General features: G+C 42.1%; 1 protein-coding gene across 1 annotated transcript in view; it reads right to left on the reverse strand.

Moving 5' to 3' along the window:
* The window catches only part of COL6A6 (collagen type VI alpha 6 chain), a 339,806-nt gene that overhangs the window by 222,907 nt on the left and 97,505 nt on the right, over positions 1-19,394 (reverse strand). Inside the window, 1 exon segment of the mRNA XM_029589350.1 lies at positions 3,327-3,415. Coding sequence (XP_029445210.1) covers positions 3,327-3,402 — 76 coding nt within the window. The 5' untranslated portion in view covers positions 3,403-3,415.

Genomic DNA, 19,394 nt, shown 5'->3' on the forward strand with positions numbered 1-19,394 from the left:
ATAAAAGGATGGATGTCATAATGCCTCTGTATCGCTCCATGATGAGACTGCTTCTTGAATACTGTGTGCAATTCTGGTCAACGCATCTCAAAAAGGATATAGCTGCACTGGAGAAAGTGCAGAGAAAGGTGACCAAAATGATAAGGGGCATGGAATGGTTGCCCTGTGTGGAAAGGTTAAAGAAGTTAGGGCTGTTCATTTGGAGTAGCGATGACTGAGGGGGAATATGATAGAAGTCTACAAAATCATGAAAGGACTTGAACAAGTCAATGTAAATCAGTTATGTAATCCCTCAGATAACAGAAGGACCAGGGGGCATTCCATGAAGTAAGCAAGTAGCTCATTTAAACAAATCAAAGAAAATTAATTTTTCACTCAGCAGTTAGTGTAACTGGGATTAAAAAAGGTTTGAATAAATTCCTAGAGAAAAAAATCCATAAATTGCTATTTCAGTAATTAATAAGCAATAGTAGCTTGTGATTTATTTAATGTTTGGGTACTTGTCAGCTACTTGTGACTTGGATTGGCCACTGTTGGAAACAGGACAGTGGGCTTGCTGGACCCTTGGTCTGACCCAGTATGGCAAACTTTATGTTCTTATGTTATGTTCTTAGGTACCATAGATGATGTTATTGATTACAAATTTCCAATTGCAGGTGCACATTTCATTTCTCAATTCTTTCAGTACTCTGGGATGTATACCATATGGTCCTGGTGATCTACCACTCTTTAGTTTGTGAGTTTGCACTAGTACATCTTCCAGGTTCACTGAGATTTGCTTCAGTTCCCCTGAATTATCAACGATGAATTTTATTTCTGGCATGGGTATATTTCTTACATCTTCCTGAGTGAATACTAAAGCAAAGAATTCATTTAGTCTCTCTGCTATGGCTCTGTCATCCCTTAAGTACTTGTTTTACACCCCCCCCCCCCCCCCCCCCCGATCATCTAATGGTGTAACTAACTCCCTCTCAGGCTTTTTAGCTCGAATGTACCTAAAAAAGTTTTTAGGATGAGTTTTTGCTACCACAGCAAGCTTCTTTTCAAATTCGCTCTTTGCCTTCCATATCAATGCTTTGCATCTGACTTTCCAGTGCTTATGCTATTTCCTGTTTTCTTCTTTCGGATCCCTTTTCCATTTCTTGAAAGATGTTTTTAGATATTATAGCCTCTCTCTTCTCACCCTTCAACCATGCCTGTAGTCGTTTAGCCTTCTTTTCACCTTTTCTAATGTGTGGAATACATCTATTCTGGGCTTCCAAGATGGTATTTTTAAACATCATCCATGATTGAGCTAAACTCTTAACCTTTTCAGTTGCTCCTTTCAGTTTTTTCCTAGCCATTTTCCTCATTTTATTATAGTCGCAGTTTTGAAAGTTAAGGGGTAGATTTTAAAAGGTTGCGTGCGGGCGAAATCGGAGCGGCCTGAGAGGGAACTTCCCTTCCCCCTAGCCTGACCTTCCCACTCCTTCCCCTAACCTTTCCCTCCCCTAGCCCTACTCTAACCCCTCTCAAAAATTTTGTTTTACCTTTTGCACCTGCCTCTGGGCAGGCGCAAGTTGCGCACACCAGCCGACCGCCGGAGTGCAGTTCCCAGCACAGCGGAAAATATGACCGCTGTACCAGGAGCCTGACCCTGCCCCCGGACTGCCCCAGACCACCCACGCCCTGCCCCCCTTTTTTGCAAGCCCCGGGACTTACATGCGTCCTGGGGATTTATGCGCGTTGACGGGCCTTTTTAAAATAGGCCTGGCGCGCGTAACCTTTTTAAAATCCGGCCCTAAATGCTGTATAGTAAATTTCTTCTTTGTGTTCCCTCCAGTTATTAAGTCAAATTTGATCATGTTGTGGCCACTTTTGCCAAGTGGCTGCAACACTGTTACCTCTCTCACCAAATCCTGTATTCCACTAAGGACTAGGTCTAAAATAGTTTCCCCTCTTGTTAGTTCTTGTACCAGCTGCTCCATGAAGCAGTCATTTATATCATCTTACTTCTCTAGAATGTCCTGATGTAGCATTCACCCAGTCAATACTGGGGAAATTGAAATCACCCATTATTACTGTGCTGTTGATTTAGCTTACCTAATTTCTTTTAGCATTTTATTGTCTGTTAGTTCATTCTGGCCAGGTGGATGGTAATATACCCCCATTACTATTTTATTCCCTTTTACACCTGGAATTTCATCCATAAAGATTCAACATTGTATTTTGCTTCCTGATTGACTGAATGCTCTCTTTTACATATAGTACCACCCCTCCACCAATTTGATCCATCCTATCATTTCGCTATAATTTGTACCCTGGTAACACAGTGACCCATTGGTTATCCTCCTTCCATGAAGTTTCTGAGATGCCAATTATATCTACCTCTTCATCCAGTGCTATACACTCTAACTCTCCCATCTTATTTTTTAGACTTCTAGCATTTGTATATAGACATTTCAAAGTATGTCTATATGCATACGCATAAAAGTATGCATATATTTTACGCATGAAAAAAAAGTGGGACTTACTCGTACAAATCGCATTTTCACAAGTAAACTGATATATTTTAAAGCATGCGCATGTAAGTAAAATTACCAGTTTTACTAGTTACTCCACCAGTTTACCCAGTCCTTCTCCAGGTTATCGAGACCCTCCTGGTTCTTCAGCCTGAACTCCCCCCAGTCCAGACCTGCTTTCCGGCCAATAGTACACAATAACCGTGTTTAAAATCACTTAAACAAGGTAATTAATAAACCTAATTAGCAGGTGTAAAATTGCACGGATAAGTTGGCAAATTAATGCATTTTTTAAAATAGCAGCTTAACACGGGTAAATGTTGGCTGTGCCCTGGAACGCATCTAGATTATTCCCTTTTTTACATGCATATATGTGCACGCGAAAGCAAAAATATGCGCCTATGTTTTATAAAATAGCATGTATGATAGTAGATGCTACTGACGTGCATGTATGCTAATTTTTACATGTATAAGTCTTTTAAAGTTCACCACTTAATGTTCAAATCTTATACTGAACATTGGCACCAACCCTCATTCAAACAGTTCTGATAAGATGATTAAGATCCTAATTTAAAACAACAAAACCAGAAATTTCTTGTGATGTCTATACAAAGTGAACATAGCAATGTGTTTTATTTCCAAGAACCCCCTTTAAAAAGTACATTTTGCATTTCTTTCCAATTCCTATTTTTGTTGGCATATGTTTCTTGACATTTTAGATCCATATAAAATTATTCTTTGAATAAATGGTACATGCAATTGCCAGCAGGGCAAAGTTCAGCAATTGACATTCTTATGAGTAAGAAGCATGCAGTAATGCCTCACCAGTAGTCTGGGAATTGAAAGAGCAGAAGGTGGCTGCAGCGAGGAGAAGAAACAGAAATGCCTTGCAGTTATCCATCCTGACAATGTCCCTAGAAAATGGAAACAGAGAAATAATAATAATAATAATACCACCACCACATCGGTTGCTGTGCACACTGTACGTTTTCACATGAAGAACATGCTATCCAAGGTGCTCAGTGTACCCAACATGAAACCCCTCCAACACATGACTACAGGATTTCAGTAGCCCCAATATTAGAACATCCCCCACTGATTCCAAGGATCAAAAGGACTAGATCCAGATCTCAACCCTAGCATCCTATCCCTTCAGCCTCCTCCTGCCCCACTCCTGGCAATTTCACAAATGATGCCAGCTGAGTTCAATTAATTAATTCATTCATGCACTCGTTTTATATCCTGTCTTTCTGAGAACACCCATGATGGCTCACAATACAGATTAAATCATTAATAAAACAAATAACTTTGGTTCATATAAATAAAATAGAAATAACTATATATAACAAACCCATAAAATGCATAAAAGCCAAAAAGACAAACTCAGCTGGAATGAGAAAAACCAAACGCCACAACAATGATGAACAAAACCCCAAAAATCAATAGAAACAAAACACCAGAAATACTGAACGCAATAAATATACTTTATTCAGCTCTAAACAAATGTATTTTCAACAGATGTCTACAGATCCAAAGCTCATTCACTTGCCTGATCTCAAGAGGCAATTTTATTCCATCCAAAGCAAAGAACAAGTTCAACATACGCTCACGCTCATATACGCTGTGAGCAAAAGCTTGGAATATGCATTCATGATTAGCAACAACTCACAGGCTGTAAGATGGGAGCTGTTTTCCAAATGGCAAATGAATTCCCCAAGGACAAAAAGCCTGGAACATTCTTCCAAGAAGGACGTTATATCTCCCTGTTCCCTAATATATTCTGCTGAACACCGAGGTTTCAGTATATCTGCAGAATTATAAAATCTTTGCTTCAAGAGCTGCAGTAATAAGCCACATGTGAGAGGCACACCGTTTCTGAGATTGATATAGAAACAGAGAAAATGATGGGGAATAAGGATCACAAGGCCCATCTAAGTCTGCCCATTTCTGATGCAATCAAACAGAGGTGACTTAATCACAGGCTTTGCCCTCACATCTTCGTCTCTGTGCTTATCCCAGGCTTTTTTGAATTCTGTTACCATTTTGGCCTCTACCATCTTCATTGGGAGGCTGTTCCATGTGTCCTCCACCCTTTCTGTTGAGAAATATTTCCTTCACTTACTCCTGAATCTACTCTTTGATGTAAAATGTCTTTTCCAAGAAAAAAATGTGTCTTTTTTAGGTATTGTTAATACCTTTGATGTATTTGAATGTCTCTATCATATCCTTCCTCTCTCTCCTTTCCCCTAAAGTTCACATATTCAGGTCCTTTGGGTTCATTTTATAGGGCTTATGGTCCAGACTCTGCACCATTGTGGTAACCCTTCTCTGGACTGCCTCTACTCAGTCTATGTCTTTCTGGAGATACATTATACTAGAAATCAGAGGTCACTAACAATATATATTTATACTTCTGCTTTACTAAATACACTATGTTCAATCAGAAAAACATTTTTAAACTAACCATAGACCACTGCAATATTATACAAACAATCCAAATAAGTGAACCATAAACCAGTTCACTATTGTGCAAACTTTTCAAGTACATACCCTTAAGTATCAGACTCATATACCATACAAAGTGGCCTATCCACAATCATACTATTCTTCATTCATACCACTCACACCATTCATCATATATACATTACCCTCATATAAAAAATACCCCCACATAGTAAAATATAGCATACCTAAACGGCAGTCACCACATAACGCTTTTCTATACTGCATTAAGCAAACTCTGTTTGGACTGTTGATATTAAACCAAACAAGCTCTTATTATATCTTCCAAAACCTAACAAGTTGTGTTCTGGAGATACAAACACCAGAACTGTAAAAAAGAATCCAAATAATGCTTAGTAATCAAAGGCAGCTGAACAAAAAAATAATTTACATATCCCCCTCTTTTTCCGATTCTGATTTGGAGTAACATGATAGAACAGCTGTGACCAGAGGAGACAGTAATGAGCCTATTGCCCAATGCCAGGCGTGATCTAGGAAACTCCAGCTAATAAGTCTGATGTCTGTTCCAGGCAAAATGGTAAAAACTGTCATAAAGAACAAAGTTGATGAGCATATAGATAAGCATAGTTTAATGGGACAAAGCCAACACTGATGTAGCCAAAGGAAGTCTTGTCTCACCAGTCAGTTATATTTTTGGAGGGCATAAATAAACATGTGAATAAAGGTGAGCCAGTTCATATAGTGTGTCTGATTTCCAGAAAGCATTTGACAAAGTCGCTCATGAGAGACTTCTTAGGAAATTAAAAGGTCATAGGATAGGGGCCAGTGACCTATTATGGATTGCCAACTGGTTAAAAGATAGAAAATAGAGAGTAGAGCTAACTGGTAAATTTTCCAAATGGAGAAAGGTGAATAGTGGATTGCCCCAGGGATCTGTTCTGGGACCATTTTAATAGATTTATAAATGACCAGGAAATGGGAACAATGAGTGAGATGATCAAATTTGCCGATGACACAAAATTATTCAAAGTTGTTAAATCACATGAGGATTATGAGAAATTGCAAGAGGACCTTGCAAAACTGGGAGACTGTGTTGCAGCTGGAGTGGTGGACCCTTGATCCGGCTGTGCGGAGGGATGGAAGAACATGGTATGGACTCCACAGAGACAGGAAGGCCGGGTGGCGGCACGGAGCCAGGAGACCAGGCAGTGACTTCACCCTGGAAGCCCGAGGTCCCCCCGGGAGAAGCCCGTGAGGACCCGGACTGCTGGGACTTAGGAGGGGTCTCCGGAGAGGCAAGTCAACAGTGAAGATGAGTCAAGTCCAAGGCTGGCGGCGGTCAAGGAGTACCAAGAGACGAACCGGAGTCAGAGACCAGGAAGACAATCCGAAGAGAAGACTGGCACTGAAGAATGGGGCAGGAGCAGAAGCAGTAGCGGAGGCTGGAACAGGAGCGGAACCTGGATCAAGAGCGGAGCTGGCACTAGGTAGGAAAATGTACCGAAGCTGGCTCAGGAGCGGCAACCGGATCTGGAACAGCAGCTGGAACAGGAACGGAAGCTGGAACAAAGCAGGAACAGGAGAAGCAAGAACGGCAACTAGTTATTCACTAGGAGTCAACCTCGTTGCAAGGCAAGGTTCCTCAGTCAGACGCTGGGTTTAAATCCCTGCCGGCGTCTGATGTCATCTCCGGGGCCTGGCTGAGATTTCGCGCCAAGGCCCCTTTAAATGGTCTTTTCTCGCGTGCGCGCGCCTGTGAGGGGCGGAGTCAGGATTTGCAGCTCGGCGGCGTCTCCCTTGTGGAGACGCTGCCCCGGAGAGGCAGAGTAGGCCAAAGAAGACGCTGCACCCCGTCGCCGGCTCCCTGGGTGCAGTAGAGGTAAGGACCCAGATGCAAACCCCGCGACAGGGACTGCAACAGACTGGGCATGAAAATGGCAAATGAAATTTAATGTGGATAAGTGCAAAGTGATGCACTTAGGGAAGAGTAACCCAAATTATAGCTACACAATGCAAGGTTCCACATTAGTAGTCACCTTTCAGGAAAAGGATCTAGGCATCATCATTAATAATATGTTGAAATCTTCTGCTCAGTGTACAGAAGCAGCCAAGAAAGCAAATAGAATGCTAGGAATTATTAGGAAAGGAATGGAGAATGTAACAGAGAATATCATGTTGCCTCTGTATCACTCCATGGTGCGACCTCATCTTAAATCTTGTGTGCAGTTCTGGTCAGGGGCGGTTCAATAATAAGGCAAGGTGAGGCGGCCGCTTTAGGCGGAAGAATTTTAAGGTGGCAAAACATGACCCCCTCCCCTCAAAAATGCCCCTGCAGCATCCGCCTCATCTGAATCAATGTCTCACGTTACCAGAGCTAAGACTAGAGTCTCTGCACCTTAAGCAACACACCTAGGGTTGCCAACTGTCCAGAGCTTCACATCGGGACGGGACGGGATGGGGCAGGTTAGTACAATTCCCGCACTGTGCGCTCTCTTTGCTTTCTGTGCCCGGGGCTTCTTTTTTTGCTGCTGCAGGCATGCTCTGGCTGGTGGTGGCACCGTCAGCTAAAGGAAAAGGAAGAGGGCCCCTCTGCGCCATCGGAACAAAGCAAAACAAACAAACAAACAAAAAAAAGGTCTAGCAAGGCCGTTGGCCTAAAGAAAAGAAGAAGCCCCACAGGGCATTCAGAGGATCCCATCCCGCCGGCAGCCTGAAGAAGAAAAGAGGCCCCTGCTGTCGCTGTCGGCCAGAACAAATAAAAAGGTCCCTTCAGAGCCGTTGGCGGACTCCCATCTCGCCGATGACCCGAAGAAGAGGAAAGTCCTGGAGGCCCTACAAGTGCATCAGCCCGAAACAAAAGACAGCCCCGTCGGCGCTCCCTATCCTGCCGGCAACCTAAGAAGAAAAGGGGCCTGGTGCCGGCAGGGCTATCGGCTAGAAGAAATCGAAAGGCCCTACAGAGCACGATGGACCCCCATCCTGCTGGTGACCTAAAGAAAAGGAGAGCGTGGACTGTGTTTGTATATGCATAGAGAGAGTGCATGGGTGTGTGTGTGAGAGAGGTAAAAAAGAGTGCATGGGTGGCTGGGTTTGTGTGAATGACCTATGTGCTTATATGGCAGAGAAGAAAGGTTGTTTGGTCTTCCCTCCATCCACTAATCTACGACAATCTCAGGGTGAGTGGAAATCAAAAGCTACCTGATATGGAGAGTGGGGGATTTTTAAAATCTTATCTGTTTTAATTATTTAGTGTTGTTTGATGTGTCTGCTGGTTTGAAATATTTTATCGGGGGGGGGGGGGGGCATCTTGTTCCTCGCCTCAGGCAGCAGATTGTCTTGAGCCACCCTTGGTTCTGGTGACCACATCTCAAAAAAAAAAATATAGCAGAATAAGAAGAGGCACCGAGAAGAGCAACCAAAATCATAAAGTGCCCTATAAGGAAAGGCTAAAGAGGATAGGGCTCTTCAGCTTGCAGAAGAGATGGCTGAGGGGAGATAGGATAGAGGTCTATAAAATAATGAGTGACGTGGAACGAGTAAATGTTAATCAGTTGTTTACTCTTTCAAAAAGTACAAAGATTAGGGAACACCCAATGAAGCTATTAGGTGTTACACTTAAAACTAATAATTAAGCACTGGAATTCGTTGCCAGAGGATGGGGTGAAAGCTATAAGTGTAGCTGCATTTAAAAAAGGTTTGGACAAGTTCCTGGAGGAAAAGTTCAGAAACCATTATTAAGGTGGAGTTGCAGAAATCTACTTCTTATCCCTGTGATAAGCAGCATGGTATCTATCTAACCCTTGGGATCCTGCCAAATACTTGTGACCTGGATTGGCCACTGTTGGAAACAGGATTCTGGGCTTGATTGACCTTTGGTCTAACCCAATATGGCAGGTCTTATGTTCTTATTCATGTCTCTGATAATTATCAGGTCAAGAGTCAAAGCCATGATCAAGCTTTGGATAGCAAAGCATGATTGCTCACCGATCTCCGTTTTAAATATTGTCTTATAAATGTGAAATGTCAAGTGACCTGGTTTGGATTTGTCAGAGCCTTGTTTAAAGCTATGAACAGTCAATGTCACGGCTCATGATTCAGGCAATAAGTCACCAAAAAACCTCAAATTCTTCAAAGTTGTGCAATGCATTAATTATCTAGCTCTGACAGGTTTATACCACAGTTTTATATATCATGGGCTCTTTAAATTTAAAGAGAAGCAGTAAATAAAGACCAACATGATTCATTTCCTAAGAAAAACACTGTTAAGTATTTGAGGTTCAGTAAACTTGTACTGATGAACTTCAACTGACCTGAAAACTGAAGAATTTTTAGCATTTGGAAATGTATAATTCATTTCATGTAGTTTATCCTTGGTGAGATATACTGAAAATAGGAAAACTATTCTTTGTGCTATTTGTTATTCCAGTGCAGATTAATGTTGTCATCTCTATTAGATAAATTGCAAAACTTCTTACAATAAAATAAATTAAAGGGTGCGTCTCAGACGTGTGTACTCATTTGCATTATTTAAAGAGTATGCAAAAACCTTTGTTGTTTAATGCCATTACTTTTGATCTCAATACAAGGAATACTAAGGCTGCTAAGATCAGAAGTGTGGGTTCTGAGCCAGCAAGCTGCAATTTCACAGCTGTTCTCTCTCTCCCTGGTGAGCTTTACCTCATCCGGCCTGGGATACATTTCAGTTAGCTCACCTCTGTTGTCTACTATCTTGTCTCCTGATTGGTCTGAGTATTTAACTCCTTCCTCAATGCAGATTTCCTCTTCCTGGCTTCTTCACTAGTCTTTATTCCTAGCCTTTATTTCTGTCCCTGTGTGATCTGCCCTATGTTGGCTTTGTTTTTAGGTGGACACAATTCCTGAATTTTTTCTCGTCTGCTTTTGGTTCTTGTTTCCCAGCTCTGGCTCCCGGTGCGCATACTTGGGGACTTTTGAGTTGTGCTCGCCCTGACATTAGCCGGGTGTGGTGGAAGGCAGGGTTTTACAGTAAGGACATTTTCTCACTCTTTTCCCCACCCCTTCAGGGAACTGCTTTCGCTTTAGCTTGTATTCTCTATCACATAAGTAGTTTCCAACCTTCGGTGTTTTGGGCTTGATTTTCTGACTCGGCAACTTTTCTCTCATTTTCCTCCTTTGTCTAGTTCTTTTTCTTGGTTTCTGTTTCTTCTGGTGTCCTTCCTCCTCTTTCTTTCTGTTTCAGTTCTTTTACTTCCTTCTTTGTCTCTTTCCTTCTCTTTCAGTTCTTTTACTTCCTTCTTTGTCTCTTTCCCTCAGCAGAGGATATTTTAATACTTTCAATTCCTTTTTCTATCCCCTTGTACTTTTTTTCCTTCTTACTTCCTTCTCCTTTCAGCATTTCTTCTCCTCTTTCTCCTGCACTCTCTCCTCCCATTATCTTCCTGGATTCCCCCCTCCCATCCAAGGTCCTCTCGTTCTAGATCTCGTATCATCCTTGGTCCTCTTTCATCCCCTACCCCATCTCCCATCTTTGCTCTCCCCTCCCCCTTGCTCACCTCTTTCATCCCTCTTTGCTGTCTCCTCACCCTTGCTCTCTCAGCCCACTCTCCCCCCCCAACTTTTGATCTCACTTTTCACATACACATACTCCTGCCCCCCCTCCCCCTCTGTTCTTGCTCTCTCCTCTCACTAAAACAGTCAGTCTCTCTCTTTTCTTTCCTTTATCTCGTTGGTCAATGCAGTCACCGGTAGAGCTGAAACAGTGAGACCCAAAGGAGAAACCTTCCTATCAGCTTACAGTCATTGTTTTCCCCTTCTCTTGCTGCTGTTTGGCTCTAGTTAGTAAAATGAGCCAATCGGAGTGGGTAGGAGGGGAAGTAATTGCAGGCTGAGAGGTTACTGCCTGCCTTGGCTGCCATCCTAAGAATATAAGATGTTGCCTTTCTGGGTCAGACTGAGGGTCCATCAAGCTCAGCATCCCATTTTTAACATTTGCCAATCCAGGTTACAAGTACCTGGCAAATACCCAAACATTAAATAGATCCCATACTACTAATGCTGGTAATAAGCAGAGGCTATTCCCTAAGTCAACATGATTAATATCAGTTTATGGACTTCTCCCCCAGGAACTTATTCAAACCTTTCCTTAACCCAGCTACACTGACTACCTTAACCACATCCTCTGGCAATGAATTCCAGAGCTTAATGGTGCATTGGGTAAAAAAGAATCTTCTCCTATTTGTTTTAAATGTGCTACTTGTTAACTTCATGGAATGCCCCCTAGTCCTTCTGTTATCCAAAACAGTAAATAACTGATTCACATTTACCCATTCTAGGCCTCTCATGATTTTATAGACCTCTATCATATCCCCCTCTCAGCCGTCTCTTCTCTAAGATGAACATCCCTATTGTCTTTAGCCTTTCTTCATGCCGTTTATCATGCCGTTTATCATTTTGATCACTCTTCTTTGTACCTTTTCCAGTGCAACTATACCTTTTTTTTTTAGATGTGGTGACTAGAATTGCACACAGTATTCAAGGTGCGGTCTCACTATGGAATGAAAAAGAAGCATTATGCCATTTTCCATTTTATTCACCATTCCCTTCCTAATAATTTCTAAATTCTGTTTGCTTTTTTGACACCCCCCATAGAAAAATGAGCCCACGATTTCAATGTATTATCCACTAGATCCGCCTAGATCTTTTTTCTGGGTAGTAACTCCTAATATGAAACCTAATATCACGTAACTGCAAGCTACAGCATGGGTTATTTTTCCCTATATGCATCATCTTGTACTTGTCCACATTAAATTTCATCTGCCATTTGGATGCCCAATCTTCCAGTCTCGCAAGGTTATCTTGCAATTCATCACAAACTGACTGTGATTTAACAATTTTGAATAATTTTGTGTCATCTGCAAATTTGATCACCTCAGTCGTCATACCTAGTTTCCATTATAAATATATTAAAAAGCACCGATCCAAGTACATATCCATGAGGCACATCACAGTTTACCTTTTTCCATTGAGAAAATTGATCATTTAATCCTACTCTTTGTTTCCTGTCTTTTAACTGGTTTGCAATCCACAGGACATCACCTCCTATCCCATGACTTTTTAGTTCTCAGAAGCCTCTCATGAGGGACTTTGTCAAATGCCTTCTAAAAATACAAATATACTACATCTTTTGGTTCACCTTTATCCACATGTTTATTAACCCCCTTCAAAAAACTGTAGCAGAATTGTGAGGCAAGACTTCCCTTGCGTAAATCTATGCTGGCTGTGTCCCATTAAACCATGTCTATCTACATGTTCTATGATTTTGATATTGAGAATAGTTTTCACATGTTTTCCCAGCACTGAAGTCCGGCTCACTGGTCTAAAGTTTCCCGCATCACCCTGGAGACCTTTTTAAATATCGCAGTTACATTGGCCTGGCCTCCCTCCAGTCCTCAGGTACAATGGACAATTTTAATAATAGGTTACAAATTACTAGTAATAGGTCTGAAATTTCATTTTTAGTTCTTTCATAATCCTGGGGTGTATACCATCTGGTCCAGGTGATTTGATTCTCTTCAATTTGTCAATCTGGCCTACTACATGTTCCAGGTTCACTGCGATTTGGTTCAGTTCATTTAAATCATCACCCCTGAAAACTGTCTCTGAAACAGGTCTCTCCCCAAAATCCTCATTAATAAACACCAAAGGAAAGAATTAATTTAGTCTTTCTGTGATGGCCTTAACTTCCCTAAGTGCCCCTTTAACCCCTCGATCATCTAATGGTCCAACCAACTCCAATAAACATGTGGATAAAGGTGAACCAAAAGAGTATTCCTGCTCTGGATATATTTTAAAAAGTTTTTATTATGAGTTTTTGCTTCTACAGCCAACTTCTTTTCAAATTCTCTCTTAGCCTGTCTTATCAATGTTTTACATTTAACCTGCCAATGCTTATGCTTTTCCCTATTTTCTTCAGGTGGATCTTTCTTCCAATTTTTGAAGAAGTTCTTTTGCTATAATAGCCTCTTTCACTTTGCCTTTAACCATACAGGCAATCATTTGGCCTTCCTTCCACCTTTCTTAATATGTGGAATACATCTGGACTTTACTTCTAAGATGGTATTTTTAAACAATCTCAAACCTGTTGTACACTCCTAACTGTTGTCCCTGCATCTTTCCATTTTTTTCTATTTTCCTCATTTTATCAAAGCTTCCTTTTTGAAAATTTAGTGCTAGAGCTGTAGATTTACTTTATTTTATTTAACGGCTTTTATAGACCAGCATTAATAAGAAACATCATGCTGGTTCACATTTTAACAAAAGGTGTGGAAAGTACATTATAACAAGGGATAGAGGGAAAACAGGATAACAATAACCAAGAAAGAGGCAATGAAAGTACAGATCTCAAACTGAAATAATAACAAATTCAACCGTTGATTAATGACAAGTTCGAAGGAGGAAACAGCAACAGATTAACCAGTCGACAATTCTAGAGATTACATAGTCTTGTAAGGGGAAACTGGAAGGGGGGTATGGGCATGGGTCACAGGAAGAGTACAGGGAGCAAAGAACCTACGGTGTAAAAGTGAGTAGAACCTTAGAGCAAGGTAAAAGGAGAACAAGGAGGCTAGGAGAGCAAGACGGCGAGGTGAGGATGGAGGTAGACTAATCTGGGTAGGCCTGATGAAACAGTCAAGTTTTTAATTTCTTTTTAAATTTATTTGGGCAAGATTCTAAGTGAAGCATCATGGGCATGGAATTCCAGCAAGTAGGGCCTGCGATGGACAGTGCTCGTTCACTAGTAGAAGAGAGGTATGCTATTTTTAGAGAAGGAACATGCAGAGTTCCTTTGTGAATTGTTCACGTAGGTCGGTTCTGTTGGATAGCACTGAAAGGTATGTCCAGCCAGAGGGAATTGTGAGAGTATATGGATTTGTGTATAGTAGTAAGTATTTTATAGGTTATTCTGGAGGGGATGGGGAGCCAGTGTAGGTCTTTCAGAATAGGGGTAATGTGGTCTGTTTTACGGGTGTTAGTAATGACTCTGGCAGTTGCATTTTGCAACATTTGGAGCGGTTTTATCGTCGTGTATGGGAGTCCTAGGAGGAGAGAATTACAATAGTCAAGTTTGGATAAAAGGAAGGTTTGAATCACAGTATAAAGATCTTGAGTGGGCAGCAGGGGCTTAAGTTTTTTTAAAACATTAACGGGCCGATACAGTAAGGAGCGGTAGGAAGAGGTGTGTTACAGCTGGGCACACCCGCGTTTGCCGCACGCACAGTTTGGATCACCTACCGCTCGATACTGTATTGAAATAGCATGCAAATGCAAGCCGCATCCGAGAAGCGTCCGTGAAGCGTTAGGCCCGCGCAATCCATTTTACTGTATAGAGCGCTATACAGCGCCTATACAGTATCCTGGGTGCGCTGGTACCTGTCATTTCAAATGAGAGAGGACTGTTCAAAGAAAATACACATGCAGTAAATTTACTTTTATTATACTTTATTTACTTTTGTTTTAATGACATGTTGAGCCGATTTTCGTCCTGCGCCTGGGGGGGATTTTGACTGGAGCCTGCCTATTGCTGTCACACCACATAATGCCAGGGTAAGGGTCCCGGGGGGTGAGGGGGTCGTTTGCCCATGAATTTCGTCTCTCTGACCTGACACTCCACACTAACGCAGGGGTAAGGGTAGGCGGTAAGTTAGCAGGTTAAACGCGCTGCAAAACTACAGGATAAAGAGGAGATAATTGGGGCGCACATTACTGTATGGGAGGGAATAGCTAATCGGAGCGTTTGCATCTCATATACATGCTGCGTGCGGAAAGGGTTACCGGTTGATTTAAAGAAGCGGTAAGGATGAGTTAAAAGGGATAGTGAATCGCGGGTTGGACTTACGCGGCCAAATTGTGAGTTAGAAGCGGGTTAGAAGCAGGGTAACCGCGGCTGCGCTTTACTGTATCGGCCTGTAAGTTTGTAGAATCCATCTTTGAGAATGGAACTCACGTATTTTTTTCATGGTTAGTTGATTTTCCAGGAGGACTCCAAGATCTCTTACACAAGGTTGATTAGTGGTTGAAGTGCAGGTTGGGACGGAAGATGAGGGGGGTTTAGTGGAGTCGAAGGATTGGGGGGGGGGGGGGTTTGGGATGGGGATGAGGTGAAATAAGTAGTTCAGAGCAAGGTGGAGGTTTGTGAGGAGAGAGTTTATGGGAACAAGGCAAGTTTCCCAGTACTTCAAAGCATCAGAGATGGAATTTTGGATAGGGATTATGATTTGGATATCGTCTGCATATAGGTAGAACTTAAGTTTAAGCTCGGATAAGAGGTGGCATAAGGGGGTAAGGTAAATATTAAAGAGTGTGGAAGAGAGAGAGGAGCCTTGTGGGATACCTTGTTGCAGGGGGTAGGGGGTGGAGATAGCATTGCCAATTTTGACTGAGAAATTTCTATTGGATAAATAAGACTTGAGCCTTGCTATCCCCAAGCCTGAGATACCAATGCCTTCTAAACGGGCAAGTAGATGGTTGTGGCCTATGGTATCAAAGGCTGCAGAAATGTCCAGGAGGGCAAGGAAGTAGCTACTATCCTTGTCCATTCCTATAAGAAGGTGGTCTGTAAGGGTGAGCAGGAGGGATTGGGTGTTAAGATGTTTTCGGAAGCCGAATTGTGAGGCATGTAGGATATTGTGGTTTTCTAAGTAGTCCATGAGGTGTGAATTAACAACTCTTTCCATTATCTTGGCGATGAAAGGAGGGTTTGATATAGGACGAAAATTTGCAGGGTCTTTTGGATCTAGGGAGGGCTTTGACCACTGCTTGTTTAAGTGAGTCAGGGACAGAGCCAGTAGATAGCGAGCAGTTGATGATGTCAGCTATCGCTCTGGAAATGGTGTTAGGGATGGCGAGAAGCGCTTTGGAGGGAATAGTATCACTCGGGAGTGAAGCAGGTTTAAGTTTTCTGAGTATGGATTCTATTTCCTTAGAGGAAGTGAGGTCAAACGCAGGGAGGATGGAGGTAGAGGGAACAGGACTTGAAAGGGAAGAGAAGGTAGAGTCAGGGAATCTAGAAAGGAGATTCATTATTTTATTGTGAAAGAAGAGTGCAAGTTCATTGCACTTAGCATCAGCGTCTGAGTCCAGAATGCTGGGCGAGGTGGGCTTGATGAGATCTGATACATAGGCGAAGAGAGCTTTAGGATTATATCTGTAGTCGTGGAACTTAGCGGCATAGAAGTCTTGTTTATGCTTCAAGGTAGAAAGCCTGTAATAGTGCAGGGCAGTTTTATAGCTGGCGGCATGCTGTGGGGTGGGATCCTTGCGCCAAGTTCTCTCTTTATGTCTAAGTTTATTTTTTAGTGTTTTTAATTCTGTGGTGTACCATGGGTTGGAGTGTTTGGAGGCAGTGTTTATGACACGTTTGGAAATAGGGCAGAGTTTATTAGCTATCTCTTCCGTAAGGTTGCACCAAGAAGTTAAAGCAGAGGCAAGATCAGAGCAGTCTAGGTTGGGTAGGGCGTTGGAGAGGGCAGAGGCGAGATCCTCACTGGGGCAGGATTTCCTAGCTATTATAGTAGTGTATTGAGGATTCGTCCTTGCGGGAGAGGCATTGATGATGAAATGGCTTTCAATTAGATAATGGTTGCACCACGGGACCGGGGTACATGATGGGAAGAAAGAGGACTGGATACTAGAGTTAATGAAAATCAGATCCAGCGAGTGGCCTGCTTTGTGGGTGGGGGAGGTGATAATTTGCTGGTATCCAATGGCATGGAGGGCGTGCAGTAAGGTATCACATGATGAGGAAGGAACTGAGGAGTCAACATGGAGATTGAAGTCTCCAAGGATAATGGCAGGGGTGTCAACATTAATGCAGTCCACAATGAATTCAATAATGGGTGAGGGATTTGATTCAAGCAGGGTAGGTGAGGCATATACTAGGCAGATTTGGAGAGCAGGTGATTTGAAGAGAACAATTTCTAGTTTGGTTGGGGGAGTGATGTGGATCTGTTTGAGGTTTATATTTTTGTTCGCTGCAAGTTCAGCGAACAATTCATGAGTGGAAGGGGGGCAAGTTCAGTGAACAAAAATGCCCCCCTTCCACTCATGAATTCAAATTTGATCATGTTATCATCACTATTGCCAAACGGCCCCACCACAGTTACTTCTCTTACCAAATCCTGCTTCCACTAAGAATTAGATCTAAAATAGCTCCCTCTCTCGTCAGTTCCTGTACTAATTGCTTGATGAAGCAGTCGTTTTTTTATTCCCTCCAGGAACTTCATTTCTCTAACACCCCTGATGTTACATTTACCCAGTCAGTATCGAGATAATTGAAGTCTCCCATTATTATTGCACTTCCAAATTGGTTATTTTCCCTAAGTTCTCTTAGCATTTGATTATCCATCTTATCATTTTGGCCATGTGGACATTAGTATACTCCTACTGTAATACTCTTCCCCAACACACATAGGATATAAAGCCTATCCTAGTGCCTGCCCTTTCTTCATCAAATCCTTGCAAAAAAAAAAAAACAACACAGCCACGCTGGGAGAGTAGGATGGTTTTAAGACCCTGGAGATCCTGGGTGCTTTCTGGGAGATCCAGAGTTGCGCCTCTAAACCCGCAGTCTCTGGGTCAAATCCTGAGAGTTCCCAGGTTTGCTGGTGTGTACCTATGTCTCCCCATTTGTGCCTGCATTTTGTTTCAACTGAATTCCCTGGCTTCTGGCATTGACCCAGCTCTTGCCTTCTGAACTTGTTTCTTATTTGATAAGTAGGGTTCTCAACTGTCAAGTTTTGGACCAGACAGTGCAGTCTGGAGACAGTTTATACAGTGTCTGGTTACAACAGTAACCAGACACTGTAATCTCTTGGTGAACAGTGGGGCAGCATCTGTGATATGGAGTCTGCATCACTGCAGTGGCTATACAGACATGCAACCAAGCAGAGCCTGAGTGACTCCCATGTTCATGTGCCTGTTCTGTTCCTGGTGTAGCCCCAGAAGAATGCAGGAGTAGACAGAGAAGTATACAGGAGGAGCTGTCTGCCTGCACAAGTCACTGCCTGCTACCTCCTGTCATGGGACCACTTCCATTCTGTTTGCCTGGTCGAAGCCTGAAAGAGAAAAAAAAAAAAGAGTGCCAAGATCTTGCCTCAGGAGCAAGGGAGCAATCAATGATTAGGAGAAAGGAGGGGCTGGAGGCTTCTCTGAATCTCCGGCTCTGGTTTAAAGATCAGCACAGCAGCCTACTGGCTAAGAGCCAGGAAGAGGGGAGGTAGGAATAGGGATGCTGCTGGGCAGAGGATAGGAGGAGAAAGCAAGAAATGGGGGAATCTGAGGAAAAGATGGGAGAAAGAGAAGAAGTCGGTGGGGATGCTGCTTCACAGGGAAGGGAGAAAACAGAGATGGAGGAAGATGCTGGGCAGGGGGTGAGATAGAGAGAGAAACCATAAGAACAAAATAAATAACATGCTGAGTCAGACCAAGATCCATAGTGCCCTGCATCCTGTCTCTGACAGTGACCAGTCCAGGTCACAAGGTACCTGGTAGATTCCAAAAAGTAGATCTAGTTCTTTTCACTCCCAGAGATAGGAATGGCCCTCCATAGTCTACCTGGCTAATAATGTTTCATGGACTTTTCCTCCAGGAACTCTTCCAAACCTCTTTTAAATCCCACTATGCTAGGGATAAGCAAACATTTAAGCCTCAGCCCCCCTTTTCCATCCATACAATTTGTTGGGCCCCCACCTACCAAAATTGGGTTACATTATATATATACATACACACACACACACACACACATATATATATATATATATATATATACACACACACATACATATACAAAAAAAACCCCCAAAAGAACTTTGGGGAAAAAAGAAAAAAGCACTGTCACTTATACAATAATCATACAGAAAATGTTATTTGTCCTAAAATAATCATACTTTATTGAAAATACAATAAAATATTAATTTTTCAATTTTCACATAAAACCAATGTCACTCCTTGAATCGTCATTGGTTCATTCAAGGAGTGACATTGGTTTTATGTGAAAATTGAAAAATTAATATTTTATTGTATTTTCAATAAAGTATGATTATTTTAGGACAAATAACATTTTCTGTATGATTATTGTATAAGTGACAGTGCTTTTTTCTTTTTTCCCCAAAGTTCTTTTGGGGGTTTTTTTTTTGCGTGTTATAGCAAAAGCACAGACTAAATTAATATATTGCCTTTATTTTATATATACATATATATATATATATATATACATATATACACATACATACACACACACACACACACCAAAATCTCTCAACAACCAATCAGCTGCTGAACTGTTTGCCAAATAACAGGCAATTGCGCTGCCAGCCAGAAGCTCAAAATTCCAGTTTTGATTCTCTTCAGGTTGCTGACAAGCGCAATCAGATATATACAAACACAAAAAGAGGC

Source organism: Rhinatrema bivittatum, chromosome 2, assembly GCF_901001135.1.
Source record: "Rhinatrema bivittatum chromosome 2, aRhiBiv1.1, whole genome shotgun sequence".
Classification (NCBI taxonomy): Eukaryota; Metazoa; Chordata; class Amphibia; order Gymnophiona; family Rhinatrematidae; genus Rhinatrema; species Rhinatrema bivittatum.